At 39.9% G+C, this 18,010-nt stretch overlaps 1 protein-coding gene across 5 annotated transcripts in view; it reads right to left on the reverse strand.

Moving 5' to 3' along the window:
• LOC307188493 (tyrosine-protein kinase JAK2) overlaps positions 1–18,010 on the reverse strand; it is a 381,641-nt gene that overhangs the window by 329,231 nt on the left and 34,400 nt on the right. For all 5 annotated transcript variants that reach the window (XR_013828956.1, XM_079925664.1, XM_079925662.1 and 2 more), the window contains 2 exons: positions 8,144–8,215; positions 4,948–5,123 (listed from right to left, as the gene is read on the reverse strand). Coding sequence is in view for 4 of the 5 variants with exons in the window: in XM_079925662.1 (XP_079781788.1) it covers positions 4,948–5,123; positions 8,144–8,215 (248 nt within the window). In the remaining variant the exon portion in view is untranslated. The remainder of the gene's footprint in view (positions 1–4,947; positions 5,124–8,143; positions 8,216–18,010) is intronic.

Raw genomic sequence — 18,010 nt, forward strand, 5'->3', positions numbered from 1 at the left:
GTGCCAAGTGTAACTGTTATCTCCTCCTCAATCAAAACCCCTTCTTGTTCATTTGTGGATTGCTCATAGAGGAGAAGGTGACGTTCAAATCAATGGCAACTTGCGAAAGAACAGCAATCCCTTGCTTGTTCCCAATGGAACAAGAGATGTTTCTCGGCCCTGCGGGGGCTGACTCTATAGCAGGAGGCGCTGAGGGCACAAGCGGCCCAAGCAGAGGCTGCAGGGAAAAGCCCTGATCCTGGCCCAGGCTCTGTCTCCAGTTAGCTGCGTGGCCTCAAACAAGAAAATCTCAACTGTCTAAATTTCCTTGTCTCTAAGGTAAGGAGCTCAGCCTGCTTGTCTCCGAGTTGCTACCAACTCTAACATGCTAAGGGTCAATAGAACGATACTCCAGCAAGGCTTTACAGCAGAGAATGCGCCCCAGCTAAATATTCTCATATCAGAAAATTAACCAGAGGTAGCAATGACCTATGAAGCCTAGGAACATGTTCAGCATGGATGAGGTGGGGCAGAAGCAGTTACTGGGAAAATTCATTAAAGATGAGCTGAGCTCATTTCAATTAAATATTAAAGCTACACACACCCACAAACTTAAAATATGCATTTGGGATTGCCAGAACCAAGATGAATCAGTCTAGGCTAGTGTTAAGGGCAGCTGGGGAGAAGGCCAAGCCAGATTCTGGAAAACGTGAGGGCTGCAAGAATGCAGGGCACTCTTGCCCACATGACTCCTGGAACTAGGCAGCCTCCAGCTCTCTTGGGGAAGAGAAGCGCAAGAGGACAGAATATCCCTTCAGGTCATCCTACTTACACCTGGAGCCATAAAGGATGAGGTCAAATTGACTCTGAGGGTCAGCCAGGAGCCCAAGTGTAACTCCAGATGTGGTCCTGTCTCCTAAGTCACTCTCCATCTGACGTGGAAGGCAGGCAACTCGGTTCAGTGTGACAATGGCTGGAAAAGCAGTTGTGGGCTGAAGCCCCACTCTGCCTCTTACCAGCTCTGAGACCTGGACATTACCTCCCCAAGGCCTTGGCTTCCTGCTGTATAAAGAGGGGCTGGACTGGACAAGTTCCACAGCCTCCCCTGGCTCCACACACTGGTTCTAGCAGGGCGAGGGTGGTCTGTAGGTTTTGCTTAACGGAAACTGGGCTGTGCTCAGAGAGGAAAGGCAGAAGTCTGACCCAAGTAGAAGCTCAGGGCAAAGATGTCACCCTTACAGTCCAGTCAGTCAATCAACAGGTAGAAATATGATCAGGCCGCACCAAACAGAAAAAGGGAAGCAACTTGCTCTTCAGTTCCCTGTCTGAAACAGTGATAAGAACATCCACCTCCCCTCACAAATCAAATAAATATGGATACAGACGTAAGTACACCTAGAACAGTGCCCAGCACACAGTAGACTTCTTGACCCTTTCAGGACAGTACTAAAAAAGAATGGACTCTTCACACACCAATTGGCCAGCTGTTGGCACCAGTAAATATCTACTGAGGGCTCTAATATCAAATCACTGAGATTCAAAGGAGACCTCCTAGAAGTTTTCTTCTCAAAATTTCTCCCCATTTCCTATCTTTTTGCCTCCAAGGAAAAATGTCCCTACCCCTTTATACGGCACATCCCATCGCTGCCGCTTTCAACTCTCATCCTTGTTGGATGTCTGCAGAGCTACCCTTATTAAATCCCCCACCCTTTTTTTTTTTTTTTTTTGCGGTACGCGGGCCTCTCACTGTTGTGGCCTCTCCCGTTGCGGAGCACAGGCTCCGGATGCGCAGGCTCAGCGGCCATGGCTCACGGGCCCAGCCGCTCCGCGGCACGTGGGATCTTCCCAGACCGGGGCACGAACCCGTGTCCCCTGCATCGGCAGGCGGACTCTCAACCACTGCGCCACCAGGGAAGCCCCCCCTACCCTTTTTATTTCAACTCTTTCCTTCTCCATTACACCTTCGCCTCAGCCTACAAACAAGTTCAAGTTTTGTTCGTTTAAAAATTCCCAACCTCAGCTCTTAAGGAATCATCCTATCTAACTTCTGGAAGAATCTCCTAACCTTCCATGGTTCTATTTCCTACTCATTCTGAACCTGTGCCTGCCCTTGCATTCCAATGGCACTGCTCTCTCAAAGGTCAATAAAACTTCTCACTGCTGAATCTCCCTGCCCAATTCCAACTCAAATCCTGCAAAGATTGACTCTTGGATCATCCCTGGCTTCTCAGAATTCAACTCCTGCTTGGCTTCTCCAAATACTTCTATCTCCACAGTCACTGTCTGCAGCTCCTCTTCCCCCAACTGACACCTTACACACTCATTCATCTTCTTTATTATTCTCAGTCCCTGGAACCATGGGGCCAAAATTCTACTGCCCACAGAGGCCAAAAAGGGAAGTTAAATGAATGATGAGGTCAGCTAAGACCTGTATCCAGCTGAAGATCTCATGCCTCATCCAAAGAGGGCAGGTGCTCCTCAGCTCCAACAGATGGCTGTCGTGGAGAAATAGCCATCCAGCGCTGCCACATCAACCTACTACCATGTAAACTCTGGGGTTTCAAACATAAACAACCAATTCAGATACACACACCACCACCACTACCAGCACACTGTACAGCACACTGTACAGGCCAAAGGAAAAACACCTGTCAGATTAACTGAGCCGAAAAGCCGCCAGTGTTCAGCCTCGGCACTGGTCAATCTCGGTCTCCTAGGGAGTGAAATGTCAGGAGGTAAGATTCTGATGACCTATCTCTGAGGCTCCAGACAATAATTTCCAACTTTCAACTGGACATCCCCTACGGATGTCCCACCAATATCTCAGGAAACAGGACTAAAATCAAACACATCATCCATCACCCCACCACAATTTTCCTCTTTCTGATCACTATCCTTCAAGTCAACCAGGACAGAAATCATGGAGTTATTTATGATCCCTTCCTCCTATCCCATCTCCAATTAGTTATATAGTTATGAAGTCCCTCCCTCCACACTGCCCTTCATATCTGTCCCTACCCTTCCACTTTCTTCTGCATAATGTTCAAATTAGTTGACACCTCTGCAATTCATCCTTCTCTCAACCTCCATAGTTATCTTCCTAAAACCATGACTGACTCTGGGGCTTCCCTTCCTCCAGAAAGCCCTCCCTAGCCCTCAGCACTTTGCTTGTGCTTCTACCAGAGCCCAGAGGTATTCAGCCTTGTAGCCTCCCTAGCTGTGTTCACAGCTGTCCACCCCATGAGACCACGTTCCCTACGGGCAGAACTCATCATATTCATACTTGTGTGCAGACAGTAGATGTGGACATAAACTGATGGGGGAACCACACATTAAAGAGAAAGTTCAAAATGAAGAAGCCACAGGTTGAAGAAGTTACTCTTTATCCCGGGATTAGATGTATTTATTTTATCCTGGGCTGGAGCCAGGTACTAACCAAGGTCATTTTAGTCATGCAGCTAGCAAAAGCAGAAAGTCCTGTGGCATGTGAAAACAAACAAACAAAAAAACATTTTTAATACTCTGCAAAAAAAAAGAATTAAGTACCCTTTCTAGGGAATTCATCAATTAATCTTTGTCACTGTTAATATGTAAATTTTAATACTGCCAGTGATAAAAGCTTTTAAGATCACTGGCAATTACAGAAAGAGAACAAAACTGGGACACACAGTGCCAGCGTCTCCTGTCTGCTTCAGGGCCTTTTCCCAACATTCAAGGCACCTTCCCCTTCCCATCCCAATTGGAAATGGTAGAGATCTCCTCTCATACTTTTAACTGAAGGACCCATTTCCTAGAATCTTCTGGAAAAAAGCAATCATTTGAAATTACTTTAAAATTCTAAACAGTTTATGCAACATTCCTATACAGCTAAGAATTTCAGATCTTGCACTGTACTCAGGATCCTGAGAAGAGTTTATGCACCTGAATTCAAGAATTGGGGAATAATTCTCTTAATGCCTAAGAACATATTAACTGTGTTTATACCCTAGTTAGTGCCCTGGTAAATACCAGCAGTCCCCACTTTGGGGCTAACTGCACCACCTAATTGGACTTCCCTGGTTAGGGAAGCCACACACTTTACATTCTGCCTCAGAAGCCACCCCTTCAGTGGTTTTGGTCCAATGTCTGCAGAGGTGAAGATAAGCATCCTCAGTGGGAACTTCACATCACGGCCCTCAGCTTGAAGACACCTTCTCTGAACAGCAGAGCAGCCGAAGGGAGGGATCGTTGCCCCACTACGAGAGGTCTAAGGCAGGCCTGCTCTAATCAGTCAATCTCCCTCACCTTCTGCTTCACCCTCCCACACACATACAAAACAAACCCATCCCAGACTGGCATTAAGACAGCTGTGGTAGCCACAATGACTACTCTATCTGTATATTAAGCTATCCTCCCTACACAGGCAGGAAAATTAGCACGCTTAATAAGAAGTGTGCTGGTGCCCCAAAACTAGCAACGCTCATATATACCTTCCCTGCCCTCGTGCCCTTTTTCTACACCTGCGGACTCTTCTCAGGAGAAGGAAGTCCTAAAGTGTATGGCTGAAGCCTGAGTCCAGATCATGCTGCAGCAATGCCAAGGAGATGTTATTCTCGGCCTAAAATGTTGGTCTGCTGCCTTCCAACCTCAACCATCATACGACCTTTTGAAAATTCCACTCATGCACTTCAGCCAACAGAGTCATATTTCATGTCAACCACGATGAGACGGCAAGCATCTGTTCTGAAGGTTCTTAGACGTGACAACGAAAGGCACCTTGACGAACATTAACCATCGTGACTGAATGTGGTGATTATGAGTCTGGGCTCATCTCCCTCCTGGAGTGATCAACCTCTAAATTTCTAGGTAAATAACAAAACAAACACTCTCTACAATACGCCTGTGTGTTATCAGGAACTGGTTTCTCAAATGTTGGGTTGTGACAAGAGACAAATAAAACTCACATCTTGGTATGGCCTCATTACTCACCGAAGGGTCCACCTGGTCATTGGTCACTCCTCGCAGAACTATTCTCAGCGGGTGCTTCATAAATGGAGCCAGGCAGAGAAGACTTTCCAGATAATACCCAATGCTGCGAAGGATGCTGCAGTCATGTTCCACAGACCCACCATACAAGAGGCCAGGCTGATAATATAAGGTGGTTCCTTACACCGGAGAAAAGAAAGTCAGCAGGAAAAAAAAACTTAGTGTCACAAAGGCAACGAAGGCAGTAAGTCCCAAGGGGAAAGTCTGGCAAGGGCATCCAAGAGAGTTCAAAATGCCATTCCTAAGAGTCCACATACTTCACTCCAAAAGCTGACTCATTACTGTCAAGCCCCTGTAACAATAATAAACTGTGAGTGTAATTTAATAAACAGTAATAAATTAAACCCCTCCCTGAGCCATCTGAACTGCCAAAGCTGTGGCAGGGCACAGAGGAGATATCCTAACAGGCACCCTAGTCTCCCAACAGCACACTCTCAGACTGTGCTGATGTGGGGTTTACACGTGATGTTCTGAAATCATCATGCCGGCAATCAGCTGCTTCTAGGCCCGGGAAATGAAATTCCCCATATACCACACTCACCAAACAAGGTACCTAGAGAAGGCAAGTACTTTATGGCACTTACTTCCATTAATAGTAGCTATTTTAATTTAATAGTAACAAATGGAAATGGCTAAAATTATTGAACAGCTTTAGTGGAAACTCTTTGTTATCTTTATTTATTCTTTCAAATATTCACATCATCTAAAAAGTTTCTTACTAGGTTTACATATTAGAGGAAGAACCAAATAAAATAGATGATTCAGGGAGTATGAATAAGTGAACACAGTATTTTTGATGCTAATAATCTTTGGCCAATGTCTTCTGGCACAATTTACCAATAAAGAAATTTAACATTAGAGGAAGAACTATGTTTAGTCACCAAAAGAAAAGCAGCTCTGGGCTTCCCTGGTGGCGCAGTGGTTAAGAATCTGCCTACCAATGCAGGGGACACGGGTTCAAGCCCTGGTCCTGGTCCTGGTCCCACATGCCGCGAAGCAACTAAGCCCGTGTGCCACATCTACTGAGCCTGCACTCTAGAGCCCACGAGCCACAACTACTGAGCCCGTGTGCCACAACTACTGAAGCCCGTGCATCTAGAGCCCATGCTCCGCAGCAAGAGAAGCCGCTGCAATGAGAAGCCCACACACCACAACGAAGAGCAGCCCCTGCTCACTGCAACTAGAGAAAGCCCACGTGCAGCAGCAAAGACTCAACACAGTCAAAAATAAATAAAATAAATAAATTAAAAATAAATAAAAAGAACTAAAAACACATTTAAAAAAATCCCTACATTCTTTAAAAAAAAAGAAAAGAAAAGCAGCTCTTAGGAGTTTCATAAAATAAATATAGGTTTTACTATATTAAAAACCAAAATCCCAACCATCACGATCAGAATCATATTCTGATCAAAGTGGGAAAAACTCTACATCGGTTATTCTAAATACTATTAAAGTCACAAAACAATCTTTCTTTTAGGTCAAAAATCTCTCCTCCCTCCCCCCAGAAAAGACTCTATAACCACTGAACTCTGCAAATCTGTTACGCCTGCAAATTAACCAAATGATAAACTGACCAGATCATCAGAATGAAGGCTTCCCGGGGTGGGGGGAGCGGGGACTGACACATGAGGTGGAAAGAAGCAGGATCATGTAAATGTCTTACTTCTCAACCTAAGTTGCAGAAATGACCAGAAAAGAATAGAACTACCTTCTCTCTGAATCACCAATAAAAATAGCTGAAAAAAATCCCCAGCAGTTTCAAAGTAAACAAGCCAAGGAAGACTAAGGGAATCATAGCTTGCAAAGGGCATCTGATGTTTTATGCCTGAAACCTGCTACAGATCAACAAGTCCCATGGCCACTTATGAAGCCAAGCTTGTCTTCTTTCTTAAGAGAGCCAACACACAGAAAAGTTCAGTTTCCTTTGTTGAATATATGAGCAAAGGCACATAGTAAATGGAGCCAAAGGATGCTTGCCATGATCGTCTAACAATGTAGATAAAAGAGTTTCTAGGGGGCTTCCCTGGTGGCGCAGTGGTTAAGAATCCGCCTGCCAATGCAGGGGACACGGGATTGAACCCTGGTCCAGGAAGATCCCACACGCTGTGGAACAACTAAGCCCATGAGCCACAACTACTGAGTCCGTGTGCCACAACTACTGAAGCCCACGCACCTAGAGCCCCTGCTCCCCAACAAGAGAAGCCACCACAATGAGAAGCCCGCACACCACAACGAAGAGTAGCCCCTGCTCGCCACAACTAAGGAAAGCCCACGTGCAGCAACGAAGACCCAATGCAGCCATAAATTAATTAATTAATTAATTAATTTTATTTTTTAAAAAAAGAGTTTCCAACAGCACAAAAACAAACAAACAAAAAAACCACTCAGACAAAAAACTAGAAACAACCTAAATGTTTATCAGTAGGGAATAGTTAAATAAGTTATCATGCTTCCATACAGTAGAATACAATATAAGGCCCACTGAAATACTGAGATGGACCTGCATGTGCCTGGCAAGAAAAGTCCCTGAGACACCTGTGCTAATGAAAAAAACTGGCTGCAGAACAACATGAAGAGCATGACCCTGTTGATGGGTTTGACATACAAAAGTGCCCACGTAAGCAAATGCACATAAAGGAGACCAGGACACAGTCCCCACACTGTGACCACCGCTGCCCCTGGGAGAGAGAATGGAAGAGGAAACAGGGTGAAGGGATTTTTCACATTTTTTGCATATACTTGTATAAACTTGCTTTAAAAGACAAAATAAAATTAAAAAAATTCAGCACATACAACTACCTCAGACAGTTTGTTAGAAGATTTTATTGTGACAACATAAGTTAAATGGACATTGAAAAGTTGTATATAAATGTTAGGTATAAAGTGTTTTTATTGTTTAAAAAGAAGAGGTGCTCGTCTGTTGATCTGAAATTTTCACTCTTCTAACTTACTTAAATCAAGTGTATTCTCCTTAAATTGGCAGATTTCACATACCATCTCCAGACAATTGTATCACAGATAGGAAACTGGGTCTTTCCATCCAAATACAATATTTATACCATCAAAAAGAGTGAATAACAGAGGAATATTTAAGTATTACATGTAGGTGCTTTCAGGAATGGGAAGAAAAGGAGCTTACCTGTTTGGTTTATTTCAATTCGAGAACCATTAGTTATTTTGTCCAACAGCCTTATGAAGCTGGCTTCAAAATCTGTGGGGAGAAAAGAAAACAGATTGGCCTCATGCTAGGTCACCATTTCCAGAGCACATCCCATTCAAGTACTGCAGTGCAGGGTAGGTTACTTCCTGCATCATACCTGGGTTCTTCTCAGGACCTGGGTGGCTCACTGGCTAAGGAATCTGAAGCAGTTGAAAAGCACTGACTAGCATATATATGTTTAGTAGAACTATTAGAAACAACTCAGTTTTCGTATTTCACCAAAAAATAGCAATTCTACCAGCAATCTAATGGGATATTAATTTTAGCAGAATAACACCCACCTGTCCTCCTGACCTCAGGAGTGTGTGCCAAATAAGGGAGAAAGAACAGAAAGTAGGAAAGAGTTTTAAACTCAAATTCTTACTTGCTGCAGAACACCTGACAAGGAAAATTAAATCGAGGACCACCCTTCAGTCTCAGAGGCAGTAAGAGGTTACCGTCTCTCCCATTCAACAAAGCATCCCTGGCTCCTTTCCTCTATCGTTTACTGATCTAGAAGCTATCTAATCAGTTCAGTTTTTAATTTTATTACAAAGGTGCCTGAATATACAGTATTACTGCCACCTTTTTTTAATGCATGAAAAAAGACTGGAAGAAAAAATACAAAGTGTTAGTTTCTCTTCATAGTAGGATTTTATAAGAATTTAGTCTTATTATTTAAATTTTAATGTGTAAATTTGCTTCAATTACTTTTATGAATAAATTGTTATCTAGAATATAAAAGCTGGTTATTCTTTACAAGGTGGGGGAGGGTAGATTTTAAATGTGAAATATGGGAAGAGGTAGAGTGAAGACTCAGGATTAAACATCCTCTGTCCTCCTCGGTAGATTTTACACACACACACACACACACACACACACACACACACACACACACACACACACACACACACACACACACACACACGGGCTTTAGCTTCAACCTCCCTCCCATGAACGGGGACAAGGAAGACCAAGTCTTCTGTTTGAGAGCAGAAGTTTGAGAGCACAGACCTTAGAAGTCACCTAAACTGATCCCAAAGGGTGAAGCAGATCGACTAAGCAATTCCCATCTACCTGCTCTGTTACTTAACACTGTCCCATAACTCCTGTCATAGCAGATTCTGCAATCTGTACAAAGAGCACTGGGCCAGAAGTCAGAGAAACTCCCTTAAGTCCTGAAACAAGGCATAATGGCTAATAACAGCAGCTGTGTATTAATGCTTACCTATGTAATCCTTATAACCAGTAAGCAGGAACCGTTTACCATTTTACAGAAGGCTGAGGCCCAAGAATGCCCTCTAGCTTGCCCTGGTTAAACAACTGGCAAGTGGCAGAGCCAGGATTTGAACCCAAGCCTGCCCTTCTCCAAAGTCCATGCTCTGAACCACACCATAACTCAGTTTAATCCCTCAGAGTCAACCTCTTCCTCTAGAAAATTATGGTACCTTTCAACTGTAGGCAATGATTTAACTGAAGGACCCTGCAGATGATTTAATAAGTTCCCAGTCTACATTTATTTTTAATGAAATTAGAACAGAATAAACAATATCAGAGTTACATAGTAAGGGTGCTGTTTATGAAATTTTAGTCTCAGTTTTACATATACTTGTATGTGTATTAGGTTGTGGTATAAGTAGCAACACAAAAGTTCAAAAGTAACTCAACTACAAAATCGAACTAGAAATGCTTTCTATGGTCTTTTTATATAGAATATTCTACGTTTTTAAAAAGTAGGCATCATCTATATAACACAATGCCACTTTCTACTTATGTTTACAGAAAATGCAAGGTATTCTGCACAAAAAAGGAAAACTCTTGTTTGCTCAAGCTTTCACAGTGCCTAAATGGGAGACAGGAGCAAGCATTTATGAATAAAGCCGAAGATTATCAACTCCATAGCTTTTACAGATTAGGAAAGAAAAGAAAACAAAACCACTTTAGAAGTAGTTTTTTTGGGCTGTTTTTTTTTTTCTTTTTGTAATCCACAGGGGCTCTTGAGCATGAACACAATTAAAAATGCCCAGCAGAGGAACATGAGTAGGAAGAGAATGGGCACCTAAACAGACCTCCAGGCAGGACCATCCCCTGGTCACAGTAAACAGGTTCTTCAGAAGCAGTACTTCAAAGAACCAACACAGAGCTAGTTCCAGAATCCTGGTAACAGTGAAGATATAGCTGCATCACCTGGTATGAAAAAGATCTCAAGTTCACCTAATAATAGTCAGACTGAAGTGTCTAACTTCATTAAGACAAGATGTATAGGATTCCTTGCCCCTTCACTTCTTCAAGACTGCTCCTAAGAGTACAGAACGTCAGATATCTAACAACATTAGGGGGAAAAATCCCCAAAATAAGCACAGGCACAATTTTACTGGATGGTTTAGGAATACATAATTAGGTTACACAGCTAGAAAGAGAATCAACATGAAGACCATAATGGTCAGGAGACTGGCTACCATTAGGGGCATGGAAGGGAGTGGTGAATGAAAGAGGCACACAGGTGTGCACAATGTTCTATTTCTTGACCTGGATGGGATCACACAGATGTTCATTTTATAATCCTATAAGACTAGTTTTATGTCTTATGAATTTTTTATGTTATTGTATTTCATATTTTAAACAAATCTGTACTATCAGGACCATCAGTTTCGGGATTTTTTAAAATACTAACTCCCATACCTACTGCCCTCCCCGCTTCCCTAGCCCCCAAAGAAGTGAACGCATCATTTCTTTAAAGGGGCTGGTAACTTCTAGAAGACTTAGTGGTGGTCATCAACCCGACCCATTCCTCACTAAGAAAGGCAAAACCATGTCTCCAAGAAGGGGAACAAGAGAAGGAATACAATCTAAAGATCTATACTTTATAACAAGATCTATACTTTAAAAACAAGGATTTTTTTTTAAAAAAAAATCTCAATAAGCAGTTTCACTTAAAAGTATTGTAACGCAACTCAAATTCTAGAAATATTAGTCTGCTTAAATAAATTATGACACATCTACATACCAGAACACTCTGCTGCTATAAAATTAATAAGGATTTTTTAATATACTGATATGAAACATCTCCATAGTATACTGAGTGGAAAAAAAGTAAGATGCAGATGGTCTTTGCAAAAGGAAAAAGTGTGTACTTGCTTATTTATGGGAAAAACAGCCCTGAAAAGAAACACAACAAACCAACGACACTGTTTGCTTCACAGGGAAAGAAGATTGGGAAAGAGACAGACAGACAAACAGAGACAGACTTTGTAAACCATTTTGTTCCCTTTGAATTTCATGTCATGTGTACGCATTTTAAAAAAATACATAAAAATTAAATTGAAAAATACAAATAAAGGTATTATAACAATTTAAAGAGCCAATAAACAATGCTCTCATTAAATAGCCTATGAAAGATATTTATAATACAATATAGCCATTATTTTTTTAAACTGCTTAATTACATAGGGAAATGTTCACACTATATTAAGGAAAAAAATTTTAAGGGATATATACAGTGTGACTTCAATTTCGTTAGAGATAACTAAAAGGTAAGACAGCAAACTATTACCACGTGAAATTAGGAGTCATTATTTTCATCATTAAATCCAAAAAGGTAGAAATTACATATACCCAAGTCTCAGAATAAATTAAAAGATGTCTGCTCACTTGAAAATAAGGTACATATAAAAAATTTACGTATTTTATGTAATTATGCATAATGTGATAGATAATAAATTATATTTTAACTTAAAGAAATATTTACATAACATCTTTCCTAAATTATGAATAGGTCAAGAAAAATATATTAAAGAGACATATCAATTTTATCAAAATATATGGGGGTCTACAAAAGAAAAACTTACCACTGTAAACACTTTAGTAATTAAGAAAAAGAAAAGCAAGAGAACAATGAACTGAGATTTTAGAAATGGAACAAAATTTCAAGCTAAAAAATAAATGACAATAATAATCTCAAAAGAAGAGATAAACAAAATGGAAAACATAGCAGAAAAAAAGCTAATTCATTGAAAAAAATACAACACAAATCAATATCCTCATTCATTTGTAAAAGGAAAGAAAATGTGAATTAATAAAATAAAAAATATAATTAATACAAAAGATTGAAAGCTTTTATGGTAGACTATTCTCTATTATTTACTGACACATTTGGAATTAAAATGGATGGTTATGTAAAAAGATAACAAATCAAAACGGATAAAACAAATTTTAAAACAGGCACAAAAAGATAAACCCAAAACAAAGGGAATGCGAAAATTTATCAAGTAATAAACAGAAAAGAGCACTGATGAAGTTATTTAAACATAGGTAGAGGAAGCTTCCCTGGTGGTGCAGTGGTTGGGAGTCTGCCTGCCGATGCGGGGGACAAGGGTTCGTGCCCTGGTCCGGGAGGGTCCCACATGCCGCGGAGCCGCTGGGCCCGTCGGCCATGGCTGCTGAGCCTGCGTGTCTGGAGCCTGTGCTCCGCAGCGGGAGAGGCCGCAACAGTGAGAGGCCCACATACCGCAAAAAAACAAAGAAAAAAAAAAAACATAGAGTACATAAATTGTGACGTATTAATAAAATGTAGTATCATGACACAGCAATGTAAATCCACAAACTATCGCTGCGACAACAAAGATGCATCTCACAGAAACAATACAGAATTAAAGCCAGACACACACAAAATACGTACTCTATGACTCCACCTATATAAACCATGGTTAATATTTTAGGAACCTAATCTATGGTGTAAAAAGTCAATTTAATGTTTATGCTGGGGATGGGAGGAAATGGTGTGACTGGAAGCAAGCATGAGAGGGGTTTTGTGGGTTGCTGGTCTTGTTTTATTTCTTGACATGCATAATGGCTACCTGGGTATATCCACTTAGTCATAATTCATCAATTCATTAAGCTTGTGCACTTTTCTTAATGTGTAGTATAATTTGATAAGTTCATTTTAAAAAATCAAGTTCAAAGTAATAACATCTTTTAAAATATGAGAAAAGCAAAGAAACCCAATCATCTCTCAAATTTACCATGATATTAGAAATGTGATTAAATATACCTCAAAAAAACACAGTGTCACTACAAGGAAGAAATAACAATTGAGGGAGAGGCTATCTTACCAATTAAGCAAAAGGATTTCACACACTTTGATTTGACCCCACATTCCCATTTTTTATTTTAAAGCATAATTTTTGACCTGCCAATTCCACATCTAGAACTCTATCCCGCAGAAATAGAAATATGCTAGACTACTGCACAAAAATTTTTTTTACTGCTGCTTTACGTATAATAACCATCACTGAAGGTTACTTTTTTGCCCCATACCTTCAAATTTTCCTAGATATTTTATTTTGCTTATGTAAAAACCTGTAAAAGAAGTGAACTCAACAAAGGGCAACTTATTTCTCTGATTTATGCTGTTTTTACCACCTTCAAGTTTCCTATTTGTATCCAATATCTTCAGTTCTAGTCCTTTCCTTTCTCTAACCTAACCTTTCTCTAACCCTAAAGCACTAGAGTATTTCCTCCACCTCAGGAAATTATTAAAGATGCAGCAGGGCATTACACAATAATAAAAGGGCCAATCCACCAAGAAGACAGCGCAAGCCTAAATGCACCAAACAACGAAGGTGCAAAATATATAAAACTAAAACTGTTCAAACTGAAAGGAGAACTCAACAATGCCATCAACCAACAGAATCCAATCAACATTTATAGAACACCCAACTCACAACAGCAGAATATACATTCTTTCCAAGAGCCCATGGAACATACATGAAGATAGACCAAATCTTGGGCCATTAAAAAATATCAACAAATTTAAAGTAATTGAAATGAATACAGAGCATGTTCTCCAAACATAATGAAATCAAACTGAAATCAATAACAAAATGGTAACTGGAAAATATACCCACACTTGGAAGTTAAACAAGACACTTATAAATAATCCATGGATCAAAGAGGAAGTCTTTTTTTTTTTTTTTTTTTTTTTTTTGTGGTACGCGGGCCTCTCACTGTTGTGGCCTCTCCCATTGTGGAGCACAGGCTCCAGACGCGCAGGCTCAGCGGCCATGGCTCACGGGCCCAGCCGCTCCACGGCATGTGGGATCTTCCCGGACCGGGGCACGAACCCATGTCCCCTGCATCGGCAGGTGGACTCTCAACCACTGCGCCACCAGGGAAGCCCTCAAAGAGGAAGTCTTAAAGGCAAGAAAAAACACACTGAACTGAATGAAAATTAAAACATGACATATTAAAATTTGTGGGAGACAGCTAAACCAGTCTTGAGAGGGAAGTTTATTGCACTAAATGCCTACATTAGAAAAGAGAAAAGGTTTCCAATAATCTGTCTCACTCAACTTAGAAAAAGTACAAAATAAATCCAAAGGAAGTGAAGGAAATAATAAAAATAGCAGAAACAGATGAAATTGAAAACAGAAAAATAGAGAAAAATCAGTGAAACAGATGGCTCTTTAAAAAGATAAATAACATGACAAACCTCTAGCAAGACTGAAAAAAAAAAAGACACAAATCAACATGAGGAAACAGGGAATATCACTACAGATCCTGCAGACATCAAAAGGATAATAAGGGAATACTATGAACTCTACATATATAAAACAATTTAGATGAAATGAACCACTTCTCCAAAAAACACAAACTACCACAACTCATCAAATGAAATGGATAATTTAAACAGCCCTATCACCATTCAGGAAATTGAAAGCATATTTTTTAAAACTCCCCAAAAAGATATCTCTAGGCCTTTATAGTTTCATTGGAGAATTCTACCAAATGTTTAAAGCACTAAAATCAATTCTACACAATCTCTTTTAGAAGACCAAAAGGAAACTGTTTCCAATTCATTTGAAGCTAGTATTATTATAGTTTAAAATACCAAAACCAGACAAAGACAGTACAAAACAGAAAACTACAAATCAGTATAACTTATGAATATATACCCAAAAATCTTTAACAAAATGTTAGCAAATAAAATCCAGCAATATAGAAAAAGAATTACACACCATGAACAAGTGGGGTTTATTCCAGGAATGCAAGGCTGCTTCAATATTTGAAAATCAATCCATGCAATATACCATATTAACAGACTAAAGAAGAACAATCACATGATCACATCAATTGGCGCAGAAAAAGCATTTGACAAAATACAACACTCATTCACATACACACACACACACACACACACACACACACACACACACACACACACACACAAATCTTAGAAAAATAGGAATAGAAGAGAATTTCAACTTGATAAAAAAACATCGAAAAAAATATACAGCTAACATTATACTTTGTGGCAAAACAGTGGACACTTTCTCCTTAGGATAGGGAACAAGGTAAGGAAGCTTGCCCTCATTACATTTATTTAACATAGTCCTAGAAGTCCTACCCACTGCAATAAGGGGGAAATAAAAGGCATAAAGTTCAGAAAAGAAGAAATAAAACTGTTCCTATTTGCAGATGACATGACTGTTTACATAAAAAAATCCCAAAGAATCTAACAACAACAACAGCAAAAACACACACTTAGAACTTTTAAGTAGGGGACTTCCCTGGTGGCACAGTGGTTGAGAATCTGCTTGCCAATGCAGGGGACACAGGTTTGATCCCTGGTCCAGGAAGATCCCACATGCCATGGAGCAACTAAGCCCGTGTGCCACAACTACTGAGCCCATGCGCTACAACTACTGAAGCCTGCACTCCTAGAGCCCACGCTCCACAACAAGAGAAGCCACCACAATGAGAAGCCCGCACACTGCAACAAAGAGTATCCCCTGCTCGCCACAACTACAGAAAGCCTGCACGCAGCAACAAAGACCCAATGCAGCCCCCCAAAAAATGAACTTGTAAGTAAATTCAGCAAGGTTGCAGGACACAAGACAAACATCCAAAAAAAATGAATTGTATTTCTATATACTACCAATAAACACATGGAGACCAAAATTTAAAATTAGATACCCTTTACAATTGCTCAAAAAAGTTGAGCAATTGTAAAGTAAATTACAAAAGTAAATTAACTCAAAAAAGTTAATTTACATTTAGGTGTAAATTAACAAAACATGTACAGGACTTATATGCTAAAAACTACACAATGCTGATGAAAGAAAACAAAGATCTAAATAAATGGAGAGATATACTATGTTTATGAATTGGAAGACTCAAATACAGTAAAGTTGGTAACTCTCCCTAAGTTATCATATAGGTTAACACAGCTCCTGTCAAATCCTAACAAGATTTTTTTGTATAGATGAAGACAAGATTATTCTAAACTTTATATGAAAAGGCAAAGGAACTAGAATAGCTAAAACAATCATGAAAAATAAGAATAAAGTTGGAGGGATCAGCCTACCCAAATTCAAAATTTATTATATACATATAGTAATCAAGACAGTTGTGGTACTGACAAAGGGATAGACATATAGATCAGTGGAACAGAACAGAGAATCCAGAAAGAGACCCACACAGTATGCCCAACTGGTTTTTTACAAAGGTGCAAAAGTGATTAAATGGAAGAAAGATAGCCATTTCCACAAAGGGTGCTAGAGCAGTTGGACATCCATAGGCAAAAAAAAATGAACATCAACCTAAGTTTTAAACCTCATACAAAAAAAATTAACTTAAATATAAAATGTAAAACTATAAAACTTTTAGGAAAAAAAAGAAAACCTTCAGGATCTAGGGCTAGGCAAACAGTTCTTAACACCAAAAGCACAAGCAATAAAAGAAAACTTTGATAAATTCTATTTCATTAAAACTTTCCCTCTGCAAAAGACCATGTTAAGAGAATAAAAAGACAAGCCATAGAGTGGGATAAAATACTAGGAAACCACATATTTGACAAAGGACTAGAATATGTAAAGAACTCTCAAAACCTAACAGAAAAAGAAAACAATCTTACTAGAAAATGGCAAAAGACATGAAAAGTTGTTTAATATCATTAGCCATCAGGAATATGCAAATTAAACGAGAAGACGGCAGTACACACTAATCAGAATGGCTAAAATTAAAAATAGTGACAACACCAAATGCTGGCAAGAATGCAGAGAAACTGAATCATGCCTACATTGCTGGTAGGAATATAAAATCTCCACTTATCATTAGTATAGTCGTCAGGCCTCCCCCAATTCTAGTTATCAACTTTGAGTCCCAAACAATACTGAAATAAAGTATAGGTGCATCCTTGTGGTATAACAAGAAATGTATTTGGTCTTTGTTCCTGGCACAGAGCTCCTAAAACCCCTGAAAGCTCCAGAGCCACAGGAGTCTCTTTTAAGTTATTCATATACAGAGGCCCTTTTGAGCACACCTGACTTTATGCGATGAGTTGACTTAGGGTGGAGCCCCTAGACAGCCTCAGGATGGGGCCAATCACCAGAAAAACCAAATGATTAGAGGATTAGAACTTTCAGTCCTACTCACTGACTTCTGCGGGGGTGGGGGGGTGTCAAGGTGTGCCTAGAGATTAAGCCCTATAAAAACTCTTGAACAAGGAGAGAACTTCCAGGTTGGTTAAAAAAAAAAAAAAAATCCACATTCTGGGAGAGTACAAAACCCCATTCCACAATAACAGAAGCTCCTATTTCAGGACTCTTCTGGACCTGGCCCTATGTACCTCTTCATCTGGCTGTTCATCTGTATCTTTTATAATATCCTTTATTGTAAACTGGTAAATGTAAGTAAATGTTTCCCTGAGCTTCGTGAAACATAATTTTAGCAAAATATCAGATCCCAGGAGGCGGTCTGGGAAACCAGAGGTATGAGTGACCTGGACTTACGACTGCGACTTGTGAC

Source organism: Stenella coeruleoalba (genome assembly GCF_951394435.1).
Source record: "Stenella coeruleoalba genome assembly, chromosome: 7".
Taxonomy (NCBI): Eukaryota; Metazoa; Chordata; class Mammalia; order Artiodactyla; family Delphinidae; genus Stenella; species Stenella coeruleoalba.